This window comes from Bacillus rossius (genome assembly GCF_032445375.1).
Source record: "Bacillus rossius redtenbacheri isolate Brsri chromosome 4 unlocalized genomic scaffold, Brsri_v3 Brsri_v3_scf4_1, whole genome shotgun sequence".
Lineage (NCBI taxonomy): Eukaryota > Metazoa > Arthropoda > Insecta > Phasmatodea > Bacillidae > Bacillus > Bacillus rossius.
The window spans coordinates 25,451,073-25,473,539 of record NW_026962010.1 but is presented as its reverse complement, the minus strand read 5'-3'; the positions used below and the strand labels follow the sequence as shown (position 1 = coordinate 25,473,539).

At 34.5% G+C, this 22,467-nt stretch overlaps 2 protein-coding genes across 2 annotated transcripts; both read right to left on the bottom strand.

Moving 5' to 3' along the window:
* Positions 1 to 1,909: 1,909 nt before the first annotated feature.
* LOC134541727 (ribonuclease kappa-like) lies at positions 1,910 to 22,202 on the bottom strand. Its single transcript, XM_063385374.1, has 3 exons — positions 21,902 to 22,202; positions 21,693 to 21,818; positions 1,910 to 2,694 (listed from the first exon to the last, which is right to left on the bottom strand). The coding sequence occupies exons 1-3, from the start codon at positions 21,968 to 21,970 to the stop codon at positions 2,593 to 2,595; spliced, it is 297 nt and encodes a 98-aa protein (XP_063241444.1). The 5' UTR covers positions 21,971 to 22,202; the 3' UTR covers positions 1,910 to 2,592.
* Positions 13,258 to 17,647, bottom strand: LOC134541726 (uncharacterized). Its single transcript, XM_063385373.1, has 2 exons — positions 16,970 to 17,647; positions 13,258 to 16,079 (listed from the first exon to the last, which is right to left on the bottom strand). Exon 2 carries the CDS (start codon positions 16,050 to 16,052, stop codon positions 13,719 to 13,721), a length of 2,334 nt encoding a protein of 777 aa, XP_063241443.1. The 5' UTR covers positions 16,053 to 16,079; positions 16,970 to 17,647; the 3' UTR covers positions 13,258 to 13,718.
* Positions 22,203 to 22,467: the final 265 nt, after the last annotated feature.

Below are 22,467 nucleotides of genomic sequence, written 5' to 3'. Positions count from 1 at the left end.
AAGTGCCGCTATATAAAATGAAATAAACACATTTTTTGACACGATTCGTGCTCCAACTATTGAAAAATAGTTATACCATCTCAGTAACCTTCATGAGCATGCACATAACAAATTACCAAAATTTCATCGCAATCGGATGAATGGTATACGAATGCATACGGCACAAACAAATGAAAATTAAAGACATGACAAACGCATCAAACGATAGTGTGTTTAAAATTCAAGTCAACTAACTCTATCTATTGACGAAGTTAAGAACAAAACTGTTATAAGCGCCTTTATTTTGCTAGCCGCTGCGAGCTCCACTAAGCGGACTGGTCTCACTAAGGAGAAAAATATGAATTTGCCAGACCTTACTATGTGTATGATCGTGTGGCAGACATAAAGAAATGACACTCACTCACTCACTATTTGTATGTCTATGACCTATGATTTTTTCCATTATAAAATGAAATTATCACTTTTTCACTCCCTTAGGGATGGAATTTCATATTAATATGTGGTCTATGTGTTAATCCAGATAATGAGCTCGCTGTAGGCGGGGAAGGTTGATCAAGTGTTAATTGATCAGCTATCGACCGGGGATGAAAAATATAAAATTCTATTAAAAATTAGGGGTTGGTGATAGAAGGGTGAAAATTTAGGGTTGTATGTATTTTTTAATGCCACATTATAAAAAGAATAAAAAATTTTGTCCAAAAATTTAAAAAAAAATGTTTAGGGTGGACAACCCTTATCACTTAGGGGTATGAAAAATAGATAGTAGCCGATTCTCAGACCTACTGAATATGCATACAAAATTTGATAAAAATCAGTCAAGCCGTTTCGGAGGAGTATGATAACACTGTGACACGATAATTTTATATAAAAGATTAAGTAAGATCAATCTTTTATAATTAAAATCTTCTATCATATTGATATAATGTTATAATTTAATTTACCATTCTTATAATATATCAAACTAAAATGCTTGCTTGTGTATCAAGTTAAAATGCTTACTTTTTGTAGTTGACAACGCACAACTACGGCATTTGAATGGAATTATAATGTTATTAATGTGGAAGTGACAGAGGATTTCAATAGAACTAAATAAATAGGAATATCTAACATATCAAATGACTTGTTTTACTCAATAAAACAATGATATCAACAGCACCTACCTTGTTTCTTACCTTTTAGTGTTTTTTTTCCCATAGTCGGGTTACAGTTTTTTAAACATATTCTCAGATAAGAACTATAAATGGATAGCCATGATGAATGCTAAGGGAAGGTGCAGAGGGCCGGTGCCCTGGCACATCGATGAGGGGGAACGGTCCCCTGAAGCGTGACAATCAGCAGTTTCATACAATGAACACATGAGTTGTAACTGACTTAATTTTTTAAAGCTGTACGGCAGAAAAAAACATTTCATAAACATTAACACAAGTTTGTATGCACTGTTGATGCAAGTGTAAAATAAAAGTCTAAGTAAATCAATTTATTCTAAATATAGCTCTTTCCATCCTCCTACATTTTACAGCAACTTAAGTAGAACACAATAACACAATAAGACAAGAAGCTTCAAACTTGTACAAAATTCTTGTATTATTGTTGTCATGTCATTTCCTTGTCACCTGTGTTTAGATGTCTCACCAACAGTATATGTCACAGCTGAATAATAATATTAATACCCTTGAAATATAGACAATACTAGAATTTAGTTAAATCAAACTCCTCAGCTATTATTAGTTTCAATTTCCAATCCTTAGTTAATTTTCAAGTGAAAATTTGTAGCATCATAATATAAAACTTGAAATGAATGAATGCAAGTAATAGTTTACTTGATACATCAAGTCATAGTAATCCCGGCCTGACAGCCATTATTCCATTCCAAGCCAATCTCAACTGAATGTTAAATAATGAAACTCTCTTTTCATATTAAACACAAGTATAATTTACAATTAAATACATATAATACAATATTTCAGGACAACTACATAAAAAAAAAAAAAAAATATGGAGAGTAATTTGGTTCACCAAGTGGAAAAATCACAAATATACATATGTTACATTTTAACTGTAGCCTACCTGTATTTTTTTTTTTTTTAAGAATCAGGCTAGACATTTACTGAACACACAAGAATCCATACAGATAATATTCAGTGAAATCTCATTACAATGAACAAAAAAACTCAATTTGACACAATATTACGAAAGTGCCGTATACTGAATTGTTACTTAATATAAACATCTGTAGGGTTATAGAAATACTACTTTAAAGTGAGTAATCCTATCAAGAGATGTACTTTATAATGAACTTCCACTGAACTGTTTTGCATACTTTTTTTCTGTATTGAAAATAACTATATTTAATGGAATGTACAATAAAAAATAAAACAATATTTATAACTTCATAAAACCAAAAACTGTTACTGTGTTCATAATTGATACAGGTGGCAGGACACTGCAGAGCCAACAGTTAAAATACTTGATAATACTACATTTCAAAATGGGTCCACCACCTCCTACCCACAACTAGAGAGCTGGGTAATATACCCATGTACAAACATGTAAACAATACAACCCTTACGCACAGCAAACACGGACTAGGTACTACAGCGTGTGCGACGACCTGCTGTTCACGTAGAACTGGTGCGCAGACAGAAGTAGCGTCAGCACGTACAAGCACGCTGCTATCCAGCAGTTGTAGGCATTCTGCAAACACAACCACACTGAGCACCTCGGCCGAGAGCTAACACTCACAGTTTTAGTTTTCAGTTCAGGCAACATTTTCCAAAGAAGCCACATGGCAGTCTGCCTAGCAGCTTAAGAAAACTGGTTCTACATCACAGGAAATATTTAAAGTTGCCATCAACATGCCGTTTAAAAACTGCTTTAGATATCTTAAAAGTATCTGCTTATGAATAGTATTTCAGATCTTTTACAATTAATTAAACTACATAGTTTAGTTCTTTAGTATGGCTAAAAGGGCTAAAATTTATTAATATTTATGCATTAAAATTTTTTTGCACCTTTATTTTAGGAATAAATGTAATATTACACTATAAAATATATTGTCACTGCTTCGGTCTCATAGAGGTGCTTTACCGATGCAAAGACTGCTCATCGGTTCAGTGCCTTGTGCAGAAAAGTGAAGAGGCTCAACCAGATGGCCCTTATGTATTTCTTGACGTTACTGCATTATGTAATAAGGTTACATCACAACCATCATCGCAACATGAATGATTTCTTTGTAAAAGGTGTAGTGTGTAAGCACTGTATGGTGCAAAGGTCAAAGCACCAGTGTTTGAGAAAGTGTTAACTTCCAAAGTTTCTGGACAACTGTGAACATTTTTTCTTCCAATCTGTTGCAGCCAGTATCCTTCGGAGATTACAGTCGAAACCATTGGAAAATTTAGAAAGAAAGTAGGGGGAAGGAAAGCCATTTGGAGCGGACAACAGCATGGAAAAGATATCGCTTTTAGCCTCCATTACTGTAAATAGTTAAGTACGGTGAAGAGAACCAACAGTTACCTTGTGCCTCCCAAGAGTGTAAGTCTGGCAAGCTAAACCCTCCACTTCTCTAGTATCACAGCCCATACAGCCTCCCGTCCCACTTAATACACTTACAGAGACACTTTACACTTTCATAGCACAAATAATGTGTTCTGTTGAACTCATGCACTATGCAAATTGTCATTATAGCAGTCGTTTCCAGCTATTATGATTACAAATTTATTTAATATTAGTGTCCTGAGAACTCTTTTTTATCGACTATTGTCAATGCATATCTGTATCAAAATGTATTTGTAAATGTAGTGTTCAATGCAACTTTTCTTGCCTGGTTTTTCTCTTGTTCACGTGGAGATGTTGAACCACCAATCAGAAGTCAGTGGCAAGTAAAGAAAACAAAATAATAAGGAAAAAAATTTGTTTTTGTCGCATCTCATTAATTTGTAGCTTATTAATAAACAGTGAGTTTAAATGCATGCTCAGTTTCATAGGATGACACACACGTGTCACTTATTAAACATTACAGTGGATTGGAGCATTAGTTATGATCAGTGTCTACCGATAAAATATAAAAAACTACAATTATCTTTGTTACTCTATACTTTACTGGTCTGGAGTTTTTCTTTATGGTATCTTAAGATGACAATAACATAATCAACTAAGTTTACCAAAAAAAGCCTTTGAACATAAGGTTTTTCAACAAATAATAGAGATTACATAAAACTATTTGGTTTATGGTCATTTCAGACTCCAAATGAATATCACTGCTTTGAAGTTAAAAAAAATTAAAATCATACGACTGACAGTGGGTTTTTTCCTTGAACACAGACGGTCAGTCGCTGTGCTGGGAGCAGCCTGAGGAGACATCCTCAGGACGTGCTGCATAGTGTGCTCTGGTGGCAGCTCGAGAAGAGATAAGGGTGTCTGACGAAACTTGCCAACAAGAGCAGGGTGCTCGAATACACGGGTGTGCTGCCGAAGTTTTGACGGGAGAAATTACCCGCTGGAGTGTGCAAAGAGACAGGGGGAGTAGGAAACATGCGGCTAACACAGCTTGCGAAGAAGAAAGCACGGCTGGCCGCTGTGGTCAAACCAACAGGCAAAAGTTTAAATTATAACTATAAGGTTCCCTTAGGATAAGTTAGAAAAATTTAAATATGAACCTCGTTATATTGATCGAATGAGCCTAGGGTCAGTACCTGAACCCTGAACACAGAGTAAAGTAGCTAACCTCATACATAGCAACAAAACAAGATACCCATAATTCATATGTAAAAAGTACAATAAACTTATGAACTAAAGTGGCACCACTTAAAGCTCAGAGAATACTTGCTAGCATACTTATAATTAGTACCATGGTTTAGTATGAACTTAACTCTATGACAGGATTTTCGGTTGGGTAATCATCTTTTTGATGTTTGGAGCTTAGAAAATAGACTCTCCAGAACCTGGTGATAAAAAAACACAGCAATATGAGAGCTTGGCAGACTTCTTGTCTATGGCCTTGCTCATGGGATGTCGTCTAACTTCTAAGGGTTAGGAGTACTTCTTCTTGTTTACTTCATGAGCAAGTTTGAGATTTCTTTAACTCTTTTCCAAACTTCCTGTATGTCTGGTTCATCATGCAAAAGGTCTTGCTAAGACCAGCAGTTGGAAAGAGGAATGTTGGGCCGGTACATGAACATGATTTGAAATGGGTTTGTCTTGTGTCCTTCATGGCAAGCATAGTTAAATGCCATCTGTAACACGCAATCCTGTGCGTTTGCATGATAAGCTATGAGCACAGAACGGAGGTTTCTGTTGTAACGCTCTGCATGCGACGGCTTCGGATAATGTGGTGAAATGTTGGATGTCATGCAAGAAACACATATTTTTGAATGATTTAGAGGTGAACTGTGTACCATTATCTTAGACAATTATGGATGGGAGGCCAGCATTGCTAAAGATATGGTTTTGCAGAGCAGAAATGGTGGTATTTGCTATTGCTTTCTTTAAAGGAATGAGCCATACAAATTTTGAAAAGGCGTTTATGCACATCAGTAGAATGGTGTGGATCATGTAAATGAGCCTATAAAATCAATGAAAAGTTTTCGCATGGCGACCCGCCCCATCGGAACATAAAAAACCAAACAGGGTTTTCTGGGCTGGTTTGCTGAAGGCACAGAGTTTGCAAATCTTAACTGTTCAGCAATATCCCGATGCATGCCTTGAATTGTTTTGTAGGTGCCCAAATGAGCACCAAGGGAAAAGGTTTGGTAATATTGGAAAATCACATTCCTTAAATTTTGAGGCAGGGCAATTTTGAAATAGTTTGACAGTCCTTTGGAAAATTTGTAAAATTTTGGAACAGATCCTGATTTAATTTGATTGATGATATTATAAATGTGTGGGTCTGACTGCTGGTGCAACTGAAGATCTCGGAATGCCAAAGGAAACTCAGTTAGCAAAGCATGACACCAGTTTGGAGGGTCCCCTGAAGGAGTTTGGTCGGAGGGGTTCTTGAACATTCGAGAAAGTGTGTCTGCTACAATGGTTTAAGAGCATCAGATGTTCTGAATTTAGATCTTGAGTGAAGAAATTTTGGCAATCCAATATTAGAGTTTGCCTAATTGTTTAGGATATGCCAAAAGCCATGCAAGGGCCTAGCCTGTAAGGGTTATTTCTTATGTTCCAAAAATTGTCGGAATTTAACAATATCAAAAACTACAGCTAAATTCTAACTCATATACTGAAGATGCTTTCTTTCCTGATGAGTAAGTGTTCGTGAGGCGAATGATATGAGCTGTCTGCTACCATTGAATTCCTTGGATAAGACAGTGCCAATGACTATGCTAGATGCATCTGCTTGTAGGATGAAAGGTTTGATGAAATCTGCCATTCACAGAACTGGATGGGCTGGCTATTGCCAGCTTTAAAAATTCAAAAACTTTTTCCTATTCAGCTCCAAGTGAAACTGCACATAAGACAATTCCAGGTTTTCCCCAAAGCTGGACACCCATAGTACCCACTGGCTGGTATTTACACACACAGATACACAAACTACAGTCAAACCTCATTAATATGAATCAGTTAGTACGAAATTCCTGTTTAAGCGAAGTACTTTCACAGTCCCGTGAAATGAAGTATGTTTTCCAATGTTATTTAGTACGTTTAATACGAAATACGGTTAATATGAAATACGAAGTTGTTCTAATTCCTCAAGTTACTGTTTACATGTATAAGTAAACGGTTAATACGAATTTCACGGGCAAAGTTTAACAAAACATAATCACGTTTACACAATTATGTAAACAAACGTTTCTCCAAAGATATACATATGTACGCATCGTAAAACACAAAATGGTTGAAAAACAAGATGAAAAGCGCAACTCTAGTGTTGATGATCGTAACTAAACTAGCAAAAAAAAGGTTTTGTAAACTGAAAACTAAAAGGAAGGTACTCTATAGCTTATTTATATTAGTCGGAAGTGCACATACGAAGTTGAGATATCTATGGAAATAAGTTTCAGTATTTCCTTTTGTTTGCACGTGTACTATAACCTACCGTTTTTCTAGTGTAAAATGACTGCAAAACGTAAACGTAATGATCTAACATTGCAAGTTAAGCTTAGTATTATAAAAGAAGTTGACAATGGAGGAAAAACAAAAACTGAAATCGCTAAAGAATTCAATATTCCGCTCTCGTCCTTGTCGACGATACTAAAAAATCGTGAAAAAATTGAATTAGCTTTGACAAGTTCTTGCAAGTTATCTAGAAAAAGACTGCGTGGTCCAAAACACGAAGAAATGGAAGCTACCTTGTTACAGTGGTATCAAGAAATGTGTGTAGCAAACTTGCCAATTTCTGGCCCAATGATACAGAAAAAGGCAGATTACCTAGCATTGAGGTTAGGGATTTCGGACTTTAAGTTCAGCAGTGGTTGGCTTCAAAGATTTAAAGATCGCAACAATCTTGTTGGAAAAACTGTATGTGGGGAGTCTGCAGCTGTTGATACGACCAAAGTGAAGGATTGGTTACAGTCTGTTCAGCCAATACTTGATCAGTACGATCAAGATGACATACTTAACATGGATGAGACAGGTATATTTTATAACTTGTTACCAAACAAGACATTGGCTGTAAAAGGTGAAAAGTGCCATGGAGGGAAACACAGCAAAGAACGTATAACTGCTTCGTTGTGTTGTAACCAAAGCGGAAAAACAACAATTCCTCCCCTTGTTGTGGGAAAATTCCAAAAACCAAGGTGTTTTAAGAATATAAGCAATCTCCCATGTGACTATGAAGCCAACTCAGCTGCTTGGGTAACCATCCCAATTTTCCAGAAATGGTTAATTAAACTTGAAAGATGCATGGCTTGCACAAACAAGAAAATTTTACTGCTGTTAGACAGGTGTTCTGCTCACTCTTCTGCAGGACTTGAGCTGTCGCATGTGAGATTGCTGTACCTCCCAGCCAACAAAAGTTTCCTGCAACCTTTAGATCAGGGGGTCATCCAGAACGTGAAAAAAAAAAACTACAGGACTCGTCTCACCTCATACTTGATTCGTCAGATTGAGTTGAAAAAGGAGGCAAACTTCAAGTGGAATGTTTTGAAAGCAATGAAAAATATTGTTATGGCATGGGATGCAGTTACACCTGTTACCATTGCAAATTGCTTCAGGAAAGCTGGTATTGGGGCCAGTGAAATTCAGGCTCCAGAAGTAGAAGATTGCAATGTGGAAGAATGGTACCAGCTTGAGGAACATCTACAGTTTCAGGAACCATTCAGTGAGTTTGTGCGAGTTGATGACGATGTGGCAACAAGTGCAGCACCAGTGGATGATGAACTGATGTGTATTAACAAGGCTCAGTCTTGTGCTGTGCAGGCAAGTGTTGACGAAACTGGAAGTGAAGAAAATGAAAATGATGAAGTGTGTTCATCACTACCAAGTAAGAATAATGGCAACAGTACTTTAGCAACATTAGAAAATGTGCTATCAAATATTGATGTTGGCACTGAAAAACTTCTGGCCTTTGATAAACTTTGTTCTACAGTAAACAATGCCTATAAAAACCAAATAACGCAAACCAGAATTGACACTTTTTTCAAACCGAAGGTTGAAACAGATAATGTTTGAATCTATTAAGTGCTATGTAATTTTGTATGCAAGTTTTTTTTAAGGTTTTTTTTTGTATGGGTTCTTCTGTAGGTATTGCATTGAGTTGGTTTTTTAGTGTTTTTAAATAATTTTATGTATGTAGTGAAGCCAGCATATATTACAAACCGAGTATTTTCTTGTTGGTTGTAACTATAGTTATATCAATTTTTTTTCTTCTGTCATGATGATTTCCAATAGTTTGGTTAATACAAACTTTGTTATTACAAAGTGATAAGGTTTGAACAATGTTTGTATCTATAAAGTGCTATGTAATTTTGTAAGTTTTTTTGAAGCTTTTGTTTGTATTATGGGTTCTTCTGTAGGTACTGCATTGAAATGTTTTTTTAGTGTTTTTAAATAATGTTATGTATATAGTGGAGCCAGCTTATATTACAGTGTATTTTCTTTGTGGTAATATTATAGGCATTACAAGTTATATCAATTTTTTTTCCTGTTGTGACGATTTCCAATAGTTTGGTTAATACAAACCCTTGTTATTACAAAGTGCTAAAATTTGGACCCTTCAGGTTTGTAATAATGAGGTTGTGCTCTCTGAGTCAGCTGCCTGGTGGCGCGTGTACGATGCAGAGCAGCACTTGATTGCCGTAGCACCGGACTGAGTGAACGCAACTGACCGGACGTGTGATTGCAGTGAGTGATATTCAAATGCCTGGGTAGGCAGGCGATGAGCCACGCTCACACGTCTATAGTTAGTCAACTGCTGTCTGGTGTAGCACAGTGACAGGTTGGTTGTGACAGTCAGTGGTACAGTGTTGCGATTAAAGAAGTGACAAACACTAATAGCATGCATGGCCATGTGTTAATGGTGTATGAGGTAAAAGAAATTACAAAAAGCAGGAGCAGTGCTCAAATACCAAGGACTCTTTTACTACACACATGAACCAAATAGGTAGGGACAAGATTAAATGATATTATTTTTTGGTCAATTTCATTTTTAGAACAGGAGATTTTGGTGTTATTTTTTTATTTTTTAAACATTGACTTTATTCATAAAATATGAAAATACTAAAATATTACTTATTTCACTAACATAGTCTCTAATAAATCCATTATACAAAAAAATTATTAGTTATAAGTTATAAGTTTATCTAGAACAGACCACTAAGAAAAAGAAAAATAAACTGGCCAATTTTTGTGTTTGAAAAATGTGCTAACATTATTAATAAAAAATAAATGTTAATAATAAAAGATGAAGGTACAAACTACATAATATTAATTTTTTTCACATCCATTTAGATTGTAGGTACTTTTTGATATAAAATTAATGCTAAATAAATTACATTTAATAATTTAACAAGTAAAAGATTAATGTTTTTAATTTGCGTTGAGTTTAGACAAATTACTAATTGATTTACTTAATGTTTTTACTTGCATTTTGGTGTTTTAAGGTACATTAACTTCCACTTCCCTATTGCATCTTGTATTTATATGCTTTGAGGTGTTATGTTGGTTTTATCATAATTCACCATATAATATTGTACCTATGAAGTTCTTAATACTTCTTAAGTGCACCTGGGCACACATGCAGTGCGTAGGGTTTCAGAAATTACCACCCAATTTGAAAACTGCTCAAGATATCCAAGTGGTGTCTGTTTATGAAAACATTTAAGAATACTTTGAGGGCGGATGAGTAGTCCTATTTACGGATTTCATTCTCAAACAGTATCTTCAGAAGAGTGAAAATGGCTAATTGCATTTTTTTCAGAATAATTTTTAGGCATGAAACATCCTTTACAAATTCTTGAAAGCACTCAAGGGACTTGACATGACACCTTTATCTTCATTTCTCTGCCATATAACATTATTGTAACCGGTCACACTCATTGTTGCCCTACGCAAAAGAAGACTGCATGCCAGACCACAGCCTTGTGTTCAGCATCAGCGAGTGTCACGCTTATCATCCTGCCTCACTAAAACAGGTACACCCATGACTAGACAAGCTCGTTAACAGCTACTGCTTGAAACGGGTAATTTCATTCAGTAGGGTGAAGTACACCAAACTCCATGCTAATGATTGTCCCTGTAACTTTGCAGGACATATGCTTTCATAACACAAATTGCTTGTTTTGTATTTCCATGCCACCCATTAAATTTATGCACAACAATTTCCAAACATCCTGTAAAGTACATATTTGTATTCAACATGATAATCATTCGTGTCCTGTGATTAAAAAAAGAATCAGGTGCAAATGCTACAACACTGTTAGGACCATTTGACTACCTTTTGGGATTCATGTAATAATTTATTTAAATGTATCATGTTTTTTTGGGTTTTTTTTATATAGGTATTACTTTATTTTACACATCCTGTTATTTTTTTGTAATTTATTAATTAACTTTAGTTCATTCAAAGTTACTCCAAGTTCAAACTTTGGAATGTAAGACAGCTGCACATGGTGTGGTCTTATTTTAACTTTATAGTTGAATATTTTTTGTATAAATGACATGTGCTAATGAGACGTCTTCAGTGGTTGTGGATCAAGTATGTGCAAGTGTCCTGGACGTAGGTGTACTGAATCCACATTTCATTAGGTACCTAGAGAAATTTTTGTTTCATTGGAAAATTCCAGACAACGCTGAACATCTGCTCATTTCGTGCTCACTACATAACTACAAAGGACTTGTAATAACCTGTGATATGGGTGAGTTTCTTTTTGTCTCATCAAGTAAATTTTGTTAACTTCAGTGAAACATTTGATCAGCCACATTTATAAATAATATCATTAAAATTGTACACAAACATAAGGTGAAAATTTTAAGCTTAACATCCATACACACACATCAAAATGGCAAATTCTAACACACTGTCCCACTTGGTAAAAAGTAAGTGTTACTGCAATGCCCAAAATAATTCCTTCTGTTGGTTGATTATTGAAAAAGATAACTCTACCTAATCATTAACCCCTTAGGAATTATTTTGGGTGATTTTTAAAAAGTGCCTCTTTACCAAAAATGAAATTTAAAATTCAAATTTTTTATTTATTATTTTTTTTTACTTCCTGTAATGTTTTAGAATCATTTTCTGATATGGTGTTGTAATACTTCTAGTAGGTAGGCCTACTTTTAGTTTTACAAATATAACAAGTGGTTAAGTTTGGTACATTAAAAAAAATTTGGTCTAGTTCAAAACACAATACAGTACATTACATATATTTTTTTATTCTGTAGGAAAATAGTAGGAGAAATATATGACAACATGTAAGTAAGCCAATAAAAGTGAGATGGTTGAAGTAATGTAAAGTTTAAAGTGGTAATAATATAAGGGAGAATAATGTTGGTAGTAGTTAAAGAGAACAAATAATGTTACAAAGGTAGAGGTACAGAATATGGGTGGTACACAAAGTGTATTAGTCACAAGAGAAATGAAAATTAGAGTAAAAGTTGAGTTCCATATCATGTATCCAAGTTCATATCTTGAACCTGATGGCATAATCCTGTATATATTATGCTTGGTGGCTTTAATTAGTTTGTCGAAAGATCCTGAACATTATTTAATCCTTGTGATATAACAATGAAATAGGATAAGTTGAATACTAATACTAGAGAAGAAATTTCCATAAAAATCTAAAATAATTTGTTTATATTGTAATTATTCAAGTTGCTTGACCTGTATCTTTCGATGTACTAAATTAAAACATCAAGCATCATGTACCACCGGATCAATGTATATAGGATTATGCAATCAGGATCAAGGAAAAAAAAACTTGGATGCATGCCAAAGAAAAGTTACAAAATTAGTGTTTTGTTAAGTTGAATCAATTTAATGGTGTTATGTACGAGATAGAATGTAACGTGATTGTAGTAACAACAAGAAAAGTGACAGTTTGTATTTCACGATTACGTATGTATTTAATGGTGTAATGTTAGTTTAATTTTTGGCCTTAATATAATATATACAAGAAATAATATAGAGATTATTATTGATACAAATCCAGGAAGACTTTTGTTTTAAATTTAATTGTTAAAAGGTTTATTAAATTGTAGAAGGGAAAGGGTGTTAAATGTGTTGGATTTGTGATGTTAGGTTAAATATTTGTGTTCTTACAGTAGGTGAATAATAAGATTTATAACATAAGGTAAAAAAAAACTAGTATTTCTATCTTAGATTAGATTTTCGAGTAATATTCTTATGTCACTGCTTTACCGTGAATAAAATAATAAAATTCTGAAGATTCATTTTTCAAACACTAAAGACTTTCCTATATTTACCCTAAAAATTAAATTCCTACTAGTTTCTAAGAATGATCCGTTTATAGGTTACATTACAATACCTGTGCATTGATGCAGCCACTGCATTTTGCTTTTCAGTGTGGGAAAACCTAACATTCCCAAGAGTCCATTCCGAGGCCACGTTCATGTGCGTTCTGTGTACATATTACAAATTGGTGAGTGAGATGGTTGATTAGGTTAGGTTAGCTACATTAAAAATTAAAAGTACCTATCCTGACCTAATCAACAGTTAAACTATTTCTCAGTATTTATACAGGGTGTCTACCAAACTGAGCTAGCAAAATTCCTGTACAATTTCTGTACATTCCTGTACACTTCTGAGAAAATTCCTGTACAAAAGTTTTGCACTTTACTAACATAACAGAAACTAAATTATAGTAATTTCTAAGTTTCAAAAATTTAATTTGCAAAGATATTCAGAAGATTTACAAAAATAAAGATGATTAAACAAAATTTACAAACATATGCAAGCATACATACACATGCCTGAACACTTGGTCTTAAAAGGTTTATTTGAAAACCTGTCCGTGGTAACAACCCTTTTAGTAACGTATCCTGATAAAGTTCAGCTGTATACCTTATAACACTTCTGCCTCAACACTGTGACATTTATACAAACAATATAAACACACTACACGACACTATTTTCAAAACAAATTATGATAAAAACATAAGTGACCTTGTAATATTTTATACATTACACCATTGATAACACAAAAATACAATTTTTATGAAAAGTTAAATTCTAGCCTTCAATTTTTTGTAAATGACTAAATTATTTCACAGGTCCACAATAGTCCGAAAACTCGATTTCAATTCTAAGTAAGTTATGGTACTTATTTCTGCAGCTCCTTAACACGTTCGTTGATGATGGACACTTCTCGTTCAGCATCCTCAATCAACTTCCTTTTCTTCTCCTTAAGCTCTCGAAGCTCAGCAGCAGCACGTTTATTTGCCTCCGAAAGTTTCATAGCATCTGCGTTCGCTTGTCGTTGTTCATTGAGTGCTTCTGTATACCTGCAATGCGCATTTCTTACTGAAAGAATCATGGGTTTTGTAATGTCAAGTTTCATCAATCCACCCTCATAGGTTACATGGTCATAAATACGACGCTGTGCAATGACAGACGTTTCTTTCATATTTTCTACTAAAATCTCTTTATTTACAGAAAATCCACGCTCTAAGGGTGCATTCCCATGTGATACGGTTAGGAGAAGTTTAACTACTGGAACGAGGTTTTCATACTCCTTTTTACCATCTATCAACTTCATCCAGAACGCGTCCAGTCGAGTCTCGGATCGTGAATATGTCTTCAGATCTTCCATTACAAGTGGTTGTGAACACAGAACCTTGTACTCACGGTCAGCCCTTTCTATTGTGGTAGCAGAAAAAAGATTTGCTTTAAGAACAATTTCAAGAGCAGATGTAAGTTGTTTGCAAGCATCAGCATTTGTAGACATGTGGCACGGGTTCAGACAATTTAATGCTTTGGTCAAAGGATATTTCAGAGGAGACTTTTGCATTAGTTTTACTACAAAATGCTGTAGAGCAGTGCGACAATCTTTACGAAAGAGTAAAATATCTTTTTCGGAGACGTTCTTGCACTTTCCCAAAGCTAACCTTGTCCCATAACCAAGGTCAACATTTTTAATGTCTTTAAGACAGATAAATGAATTGCTCTCATTTTGCTTCAAAACGTCTATTTTTTGAAGAGAAGTACTCTCAAGAACATTCTTCTTGACAATTTTCGTCATAGCATGCTTCACTAAAACTGTTAAAGCATCATAGAGGAATGGTGCCATTGGAGCATCACATTGGAATTCCTTTAAGAATTCCTCCACATTTTCAGCCAGTCCCTCAAAAAAAGCTATTTTAGCTGTAAGAAGATTATCTTTAATTGCCTTTGAAACTGTTGAAAAACTACGGCATGTTGGTTCCTTGGCTGTGCCTTTAACTGAACTTATGTATTTGTCAACATGTGGCAACATTTCCCTAGCTCTTTTTGCTACTCTTCCATTCTCAACCCAGCGGATTGAGCATACCTTCAGAGGAAACACATTAGATCCAGAGGCCTGTGTATAGTCGCCTCGTCGACCCGGAGCCTCTTTGAACAAATAGTATAAAGCTCTGAAGAACTCCATTATGTCCCAACAAGTCTTCTTGATACCAGTCTTAAATGCATTATGAACAGTGTGCAGTCCACAAGATCCAATGTCAAGAAATTGTGGAGCATCTGGAAAAGATCGGGTATCTTCAGCCAAAAGTTTCAATAATTTGAAATTTACATTAGGACCATCCATCGACAATTGAATGATCTTCAAAAAATCCAAATCTTCTAGGCCTGCTTTTATAGCTTTAAGAAGATCTTCAGCAGTGGTGTGATGCAGGAACACTGATGTTACATAACGAGAACATACTCTGTTTTGTGAAATGTCCCAGAATCTTGCAGACAAATCCATTTGTTGCTTTTGTGCTACTTTATTCATGCTTTCGTCAAAACCCAAGCTAAAAAAGTCACAACTGTTAATGCGAGTTTTAAGTTCACTATGGAAGTAAGGAGATAGACCATATACTATAACATAGGAAATCTTATCTTTTTGAAGTTGCATGCTGTTAGCAATATAATCGTCCGGAAACATTCTTTTGAAGAGGCTAACACTACTAGCAGCTCCTCTGAGGGAATCGTGGTTCATGACTGTTTGGAGGCACCACAATGTTTCAGCACGTGTGACTTCATCTCTTTTAAGATAACTACTTAAACCACGGTTGGTTGATACAGTATGCTGTTTTACTTGGTGCCCTACCTGTGAAACTTCACAACTGCTAGCAACAGTAGAGCCCAAACCTAATGAAGGGAGCTTCGATAGTGAAGACACAGAGGAAGCTTCAGCTACAGCATTTGCTACTGCAGTTGCCACATGAACTGAACCGGCTTTTGTAGTCCACGTGTCAAGAGAGGTGGACTTCTCAGAGCTACTTAATCTAAGTTTGTGTTTGTTACCACTTGAGTGACTGACAACAGCTGTTCTTCCCATGGACTCAACCGAGAAAATAGTTCTACAGACTGAACACCTGGCAGAATGATTGCTTCCATCGACTTCTTGCAGCCATGGAAATTCTTCCTTCCATTGTGGTTGAAATGAATTTCTTCCTCGAATACGCCTAGCCATTGAGGCAAGTATAAAGGAATCACGTATCTACAAAAACATAAAAATGAAAAAAGGGTAAATTTTGAAGACAGTTAACATTAGGAGTATTTATAAATGCAAGTAAAATAGGATATAAGAATTTATACAGGCCATATAATACTTTGTAAGACACTAATATTTAAAGTAGCTACACCCGCCCCTATAGTAATTTCATAATTGGTTAGTGAAAAACAGAGCGCTAGTCAAATATATTTTTTTTCCATAAGTGTGTTAGTCAATGAAAATAATTTGTTTTCCAATCATGCTTGCCTAACACCATTTTAATCAAGATACTATCGCGTATGTTATAATGGAGGAAATACATTTAACCTCCAGTATGCTTTAACAAAGCATAAACTAAACACTTTATATTATTATTTAGATTATTTAATCAGTTAACGTAATTCCCGACTGTTGTTTACTAGAACAATTTGTTTGTAACTAGCCACTAGAGAATCCTAATGACTGAAGTTAAACTAGCCCTGGAAGATTCTGGCTTTGCTCACCAGAGCAGCTGCTGACATGCCAAATGTAATACAAACAGTGGCTGAAAACTCGGTCATCGGAGATATTTCTACATAATGCAAACTATAGAAATATATCTGAAATATGCTTAAGACCATAAACTCTGAAAGACGCGAAAAGTTATTAAGGAAAGCAAAATAGCGTTTGTTTTTCATCACACTATTAATTCGTTGCATTGAATTAATCTTACGCGAATAACATTGCCATTAAACGGATACAATAAAATTTCACATAAATGAAAGAAGACAAAAGGGCGCTACTTCAAATTATGCTGTAAATAACAGACGTCGTTACTTAAAAACAGCAGAAATTGAACAACGTTACTCAAGGAGCGGGTGTAAACGAGATCAATAAATAATAATGATGGTACTCACGTTTCAAATCCGCTTCAAAAAACACGCAATATAAAACTAAGGCATCCTCAAAGAATAAAAAACGTACAATATTACGCAGTAAGCACTGATTAGGTAAACAACACACGCAACATAAAACTAAGGCATCCTTAAAGAGAAAAAAACGTAAATTATTACGTAGTAAGCACTGATTAGGTAAACACACGCAACATAAAACTAAGGCATCCTTAAAGAGAAAAAAAAGTAAATTATTACGCAGTAAGCCCTGATTAGGTAGGTAAACAACAAAGTGAATTACTAGAGACGTTGAAACTACTGACGAAATGAAAAACAGAGCGAGAGAAAATACAGTGTCGCCAGCAAATTCTTCTTAATATTCCCCTCACATCTCTGGACCGAAGTACGGATTGACGTGCATTAGAAGCTAAAGCAATTACGAGTCTCTAGTATGTTTTAGCTAAAATTATCAGTCCGTTCTTGGACTTCTGATCAAGCAACTGACATAAATCTTATTGGTCTGTGCGAAGGCTTCTGTATTGAGATATATTTAAAAGTGAAAACACTTTGAAAATTGCACGAGCAAAGAAAAAAAATTCCCGTACACTAAGCAAAAATCATGTACAATTCCCGTTTTTTTCCCGGGTTGTGAAACTCATGTACAATTCCCGAATTTCCCGAATTTCCCGGTCAGTAGACACCCTGTTATATTGTAGCTAACCTAACCAAACCAACTGTTCACACTATATTTAAGTATTTTACAGTGTGACAATACTCTAATTTCTCCATAACTGAAGTTGATGAAAGGCCATATTGACATCTTTCTTGTGTGGTTTTTTTCCCTTATAATATGTGCTAGTGCAGTTTCACGTGCGAGCTGTGAACTTCGGAACAGTTTGGACCTCGGAATGACGTGTGAATCTTAGGTTTCCCATGTTGCTATGCTAAAGCACATGGCAACAACCACTTCACTGCATAGGCTACTTAAAGTAGGTAACCTATAAACTGTAATTTCTCAGAAACCTGTTGAGGTTTATAAATACTGTTTTGGGTTTGAAAAAGAATTTTTGTAATTTTATTTTATTTACCGAAAAGCAGTGATGTAAAAAATTTACTTTTTTTTTTTTTTGCAACCAAGCAAAAGTTTTGGTGAGGTTAGTTCAACTATTTTGGATTGCTAAAAGGTAATGACATTGATGAAGTCATCACCCAGGCGGTGTTGAAGTAATCCCGACCTGTATGTTCTTACAGTACAAGTATGGGAATAGGGCATTTGGGACAGGAAAATTTCACATTTGTTTTGCAAAATATTTGTTTCTTGAGGGAACTACATTATGGCATACCAAATATTTCTTTGATATTATGTTCTATACTAGAATAGGTAAGAGCTGTAGTATACTTTATGATACCCGGGACGTTAAAATCAGTTGAAAATAATTTATTTACATAAAGTGGAATCGCAAGTTGTACTAAAACAAGCGGAATTCTAGCATGTAATACCATACTGTGGGTAATATGTATTTAGGTATGGTTTTTTATATATACATATATATATATATATTTAAATATATGATGCTATAGCATACCTAATTTACGATACCCAGGACATTTAAATTATAGATGAATGTTAAAAAACTAATACTGTAATCAAAAGTGGTATCGGAAAATATACTAAACCAGGTGGGACTGCAATATAAACTATAATACTGTAGGCAATACACATTCATCATTTTTTTAGAATTTAATAATAGTAGGTCTGTAGTATAAAATATGATACCTGAAAGTAAGTTTAATTAAGAAATGGGTAAATATGTAGTGTACGGATTAGCGCCAAAAAAAATCGTACAAATCTGAAATAACTTTCATTATATGCCCTTTCACGTCCTCTTTTCATAACCGCCTGCGGAGATAAGAAATTCCAATTACTTTTGGAGATATCGCTGTTCTTATTTAGCAATACAAGACTTATGTAATCATTCGACCGACGCCATTTTATATTTTGCCGTGTGCGCGTGTATGCCTAAATAACAGAAATTTTCCATTAGGTAAGGTTAGTTACATTATAAATACTTCAAATTAAACGGAAATTAAAAATAATATCAATTTATTTTACTTGTTGTATAGTTTTAAGTATTTATAATGTAACTGACCTGAACTAACAAAATGGGACAAAGGTAGATTAGGTCAGGTCAGCTACATTATAAATACTTTGAAACTGAACGGACATTAAAAATAATAAAATTAATTGGTAAATATGTAGTGTACGGATTAGCGCCAAAAAAAATCGTACAAATATAAAATAACTTTCATTATATGCTCTTTTACGTCCTCTTTTCATAACCGCCTGCGGAGATAAGAAATTCGAAATACTTTAGGAGATATCGAATTTTTTAATTTTCATATTTGGGCAATATTTGTTAAAAACAAAATTTAAAATTCCAAAAATTCCTTTATTCTGTGCTTTTTAACTTCCTCTTTTCATTAAACCCGGCGGAGATCAGAAATTCCAAATACTTTAGGAGATATAGAATTTTTTATTTTTCATGCTGTGCACTGATGCAGCGTTCAGTGGGAAGCCTACGATTCACTCATCCTTCTGGACATACCCGAATACTCATGTTGGCAAGCCTTCTTTTCTTAAAATTAGCAAGAAGTAATTAAAAATACTTTAAAACATTGTGGATGGTTGGTTATATTAGGTAAGTATAGCTACATTAAAAAAACTGTAAAATCATTTTATGGTTGCTTAGCAAATAACTTTTTAATATGTAGCTACCCAGCACTAGGAAACCGTTTACATGATTTCACAGTATTTTTAATGTAGCTATCCTAACCAAATCAACCATCCACAATGTTTTCAAGTATTTATAATGTAGCTAACATAACCTAATTGACCATTAGTTTTCATGAGTCGCATATTTATTTACAATAAACAAAAAAAAAAACCGAAGATGCACGATCGGGTGTTTGCCACTCGTCTGTTGAAAGAAGGCTTGCCAACGTGAGTATTCGGGTATGTCCAGAAGGATGAGTGAATCGTAGGCTTCCCGCGTTCACCATTGTTGCTTGTTTACAAGAATGATTTTTTTTTCCCCGACGTAGTTGAACGACTACATCACGTAAAAAGAAAATGACGTGAGTTCCTACTGTTCATCCTTTTTCCCGGTTTGTTAGGTCAGGTCAGCTACATTATGAATACTTTAAAACTAAACAACCATTAAAATTAATTTCCATTATTTTTAATGTCCGTTCAGTTTCAAAGTATTTATACTGTAGCTGACCTGACCTAATCTACCTTTGTCCCGTTTTGTTAGGTCAGGTCAGTTACATTATAAATACTTAAAACTATATAAGTAAAATTAATTGATATTATTTTTAATTTCCGTTTTTTTTTTTTGAAGTATTTATAATGTAACTAACCTTACCTAATGGAAAATTTCTGTTATTTAGGCATTCACGCGCACACTGCAAAATAAAAAATGGCGTCTGTTGAATGATAACATAGGGCTTGTATTGCAAAATAAGAACGGCGATATCTCCAAAAGTAATTGGAATTTTTTATCTCCGCAGGCGGTTATGAAAAGAGGACGTAAAAGAGCATATAATGAAAGTTATTTTATATTTGTACGATTTTTTTTGGCGCTAATCCGTACACTACATATTTACCAATTAATTTTAATGGTTGTTTAGTTTTAAAGTATTTATAATGTAGCTGACCTAACCTAACAAACCGGAACAAAGGATTAACAGTAGAAACGAACGTAATTTTTTAAAGCATAAAAATTTGAAACGTTAAAAACTCACCTAAGTTGGAGGCGGCCTATTGGTTCATTTGAATATTGGCCTATCACGTGACAACATTATCCAAAAAAAAACATTTGATACTCGTAAACAAAAAACAATGGTGAATTCCGTGTGAATGTGCAGGTATAGTGATTAAAATTTAAAATTTCGATATCTCCAAAAGTAATTGGAATTTCTTATCTCCGCAGGCGGTTATGAAAAGAGGACGTAAAAGAGCATATAATAAAAGTTATTTCAGATTTTTATAAAAAAAATTTTAATTTAATTAAAATTTAAAAATTCGATATCTCCAAAAGTAATTGGAATTTATCTCCGCAGGCGGTTATGAAAAGAGGACATAAAAGAGCATATAATGAAAGTTATTTCAGATTTTTACGATTTTTTTTGGCGCTAATCCGTACACTACATATTTACCAAGAAAAGTTTTTATGCAAAATGAGCATATGTATTTTTCCTGCCTAAAACCTTAATATTCCCACACTTGTCCATTAAGAATGTTGGGGTGGTAATGACATGAGCACAGCCATGAGGGTGACGTGATCAATATCACGGTATCGAGATTGAGACTACTCTCAAGGTAGGCTAGAACCTAACCAACTTTCCAAACAAGACCTGGGCTATCTGAAAGTATTTTAAATGTAGCTAACCTAACACCACCAACCATTCTCATGATTAAAGTTTTAGGACACCATCTTCGAAAATGATTTGAAAACATGGCAGAAGCTAAAAAAAAAAATATATTTTTTAATTTAAAAAAAACTTAACTTTTAAAATTACCCATTAAACTTCTTATAAAGCCAGTTAAACAAAACTGTATTCAAATGACACTTGATTGCAGATGAGTACGTACACAAATTAAGACAAAATACTTCACTATAGATAATATCTGCTGTAATAAACAAAGACAACAAAGTGTGTAACATCTTGTATAAACGAAACTAACCTGAGTATAACCCAGATCCGCTTTAGCGTAAAAGTCATTTATAGTATGAAAATGTTCTTCCTCCAAGCCAGGTAGATCCTCCGCCAAAGCCACACTTCTTACATAATAAAATATTCCCATCAAAACCTGAAAAAATAAATCACACACACATGTATATAATCCACTTGTTTATATAAACTAGTGGGCGTAGCTAGAACACAAGCACTTACCAACTGGATAACACCCCACACGCTGATGATTAATCCACAAAGAGAAAGTTTGGGGCCGCAGATCCTCATGTTTACAATATTTGAAATTAATAGATCTTAATATCCAAAAAAACCAGAAATCTAATGCAACTTTATAATAATTTGCGTTTCAGTCAACTCCGCTGAACCACCATTACTAGAAAGCAGTTGCATGTGATTTCAAGGCAAAGATTATATTATTAATACGAAATTATTAACGTAGAGTAGAAATGTTATACAGCTGGTACCAACTTCTTAACTCCATGGCTGGTACCATGGAGTTGAGAAGTTAGGGTGTGGGTGTGTGTAATATTGTCTGTGTTTGCCCTTGACACACTGCCAAATATTTGCCTCCATCTATGTTTGACGATACAGTTGGAGGGGTAGTAATGAACTACAATTTCCGCCATCAAATAAATTAGGCAAATATGTTTTAAAACATGTCACACTATTAAACTTTATTTTTGGTCTGAGCTAGCACAAACTTTTCAATTGTAATTTGATTTTGAAATTAAATAATTCATCGCAGTGCTGGATGAATATATTGA

What these genes read in the sequence shown, in the direction of transcription:
- LOC134541726 (XM_063385373.1), bottom strand. Translation starts at nt 16,052, where the DNA reads ATGGCTAGGCGTATTCGAGGAAGAAATTCATTTCAACCACAATGGAAG.
- LOC134541727 (XM_063385374.1), bottom strand. Translation starts at nt 21,970, where the DNA reads ATGAGGATCTGCGGCCCCAAACTTTCTCTTTGTGGATTAATCATCAGC. An exon ending in TGTGGGGTGTTATCCAGTTG is followed by an intron (nt 21,819 to 21,901) that starts GTAAGTGCTTGT and finishes TTATTTTTTCAG; the next exon opens with GTTTTGATGGGAATATTTTA. An exon ending in CGGATCTGGGTTATACTCAG is followed by an intron (nt 2,695 to 21,692) that starts GTTAGTTTCGTT and finishes TTGTGTTTGCAG; the next exon opens with AATGCCTACAACTGCTGGAT.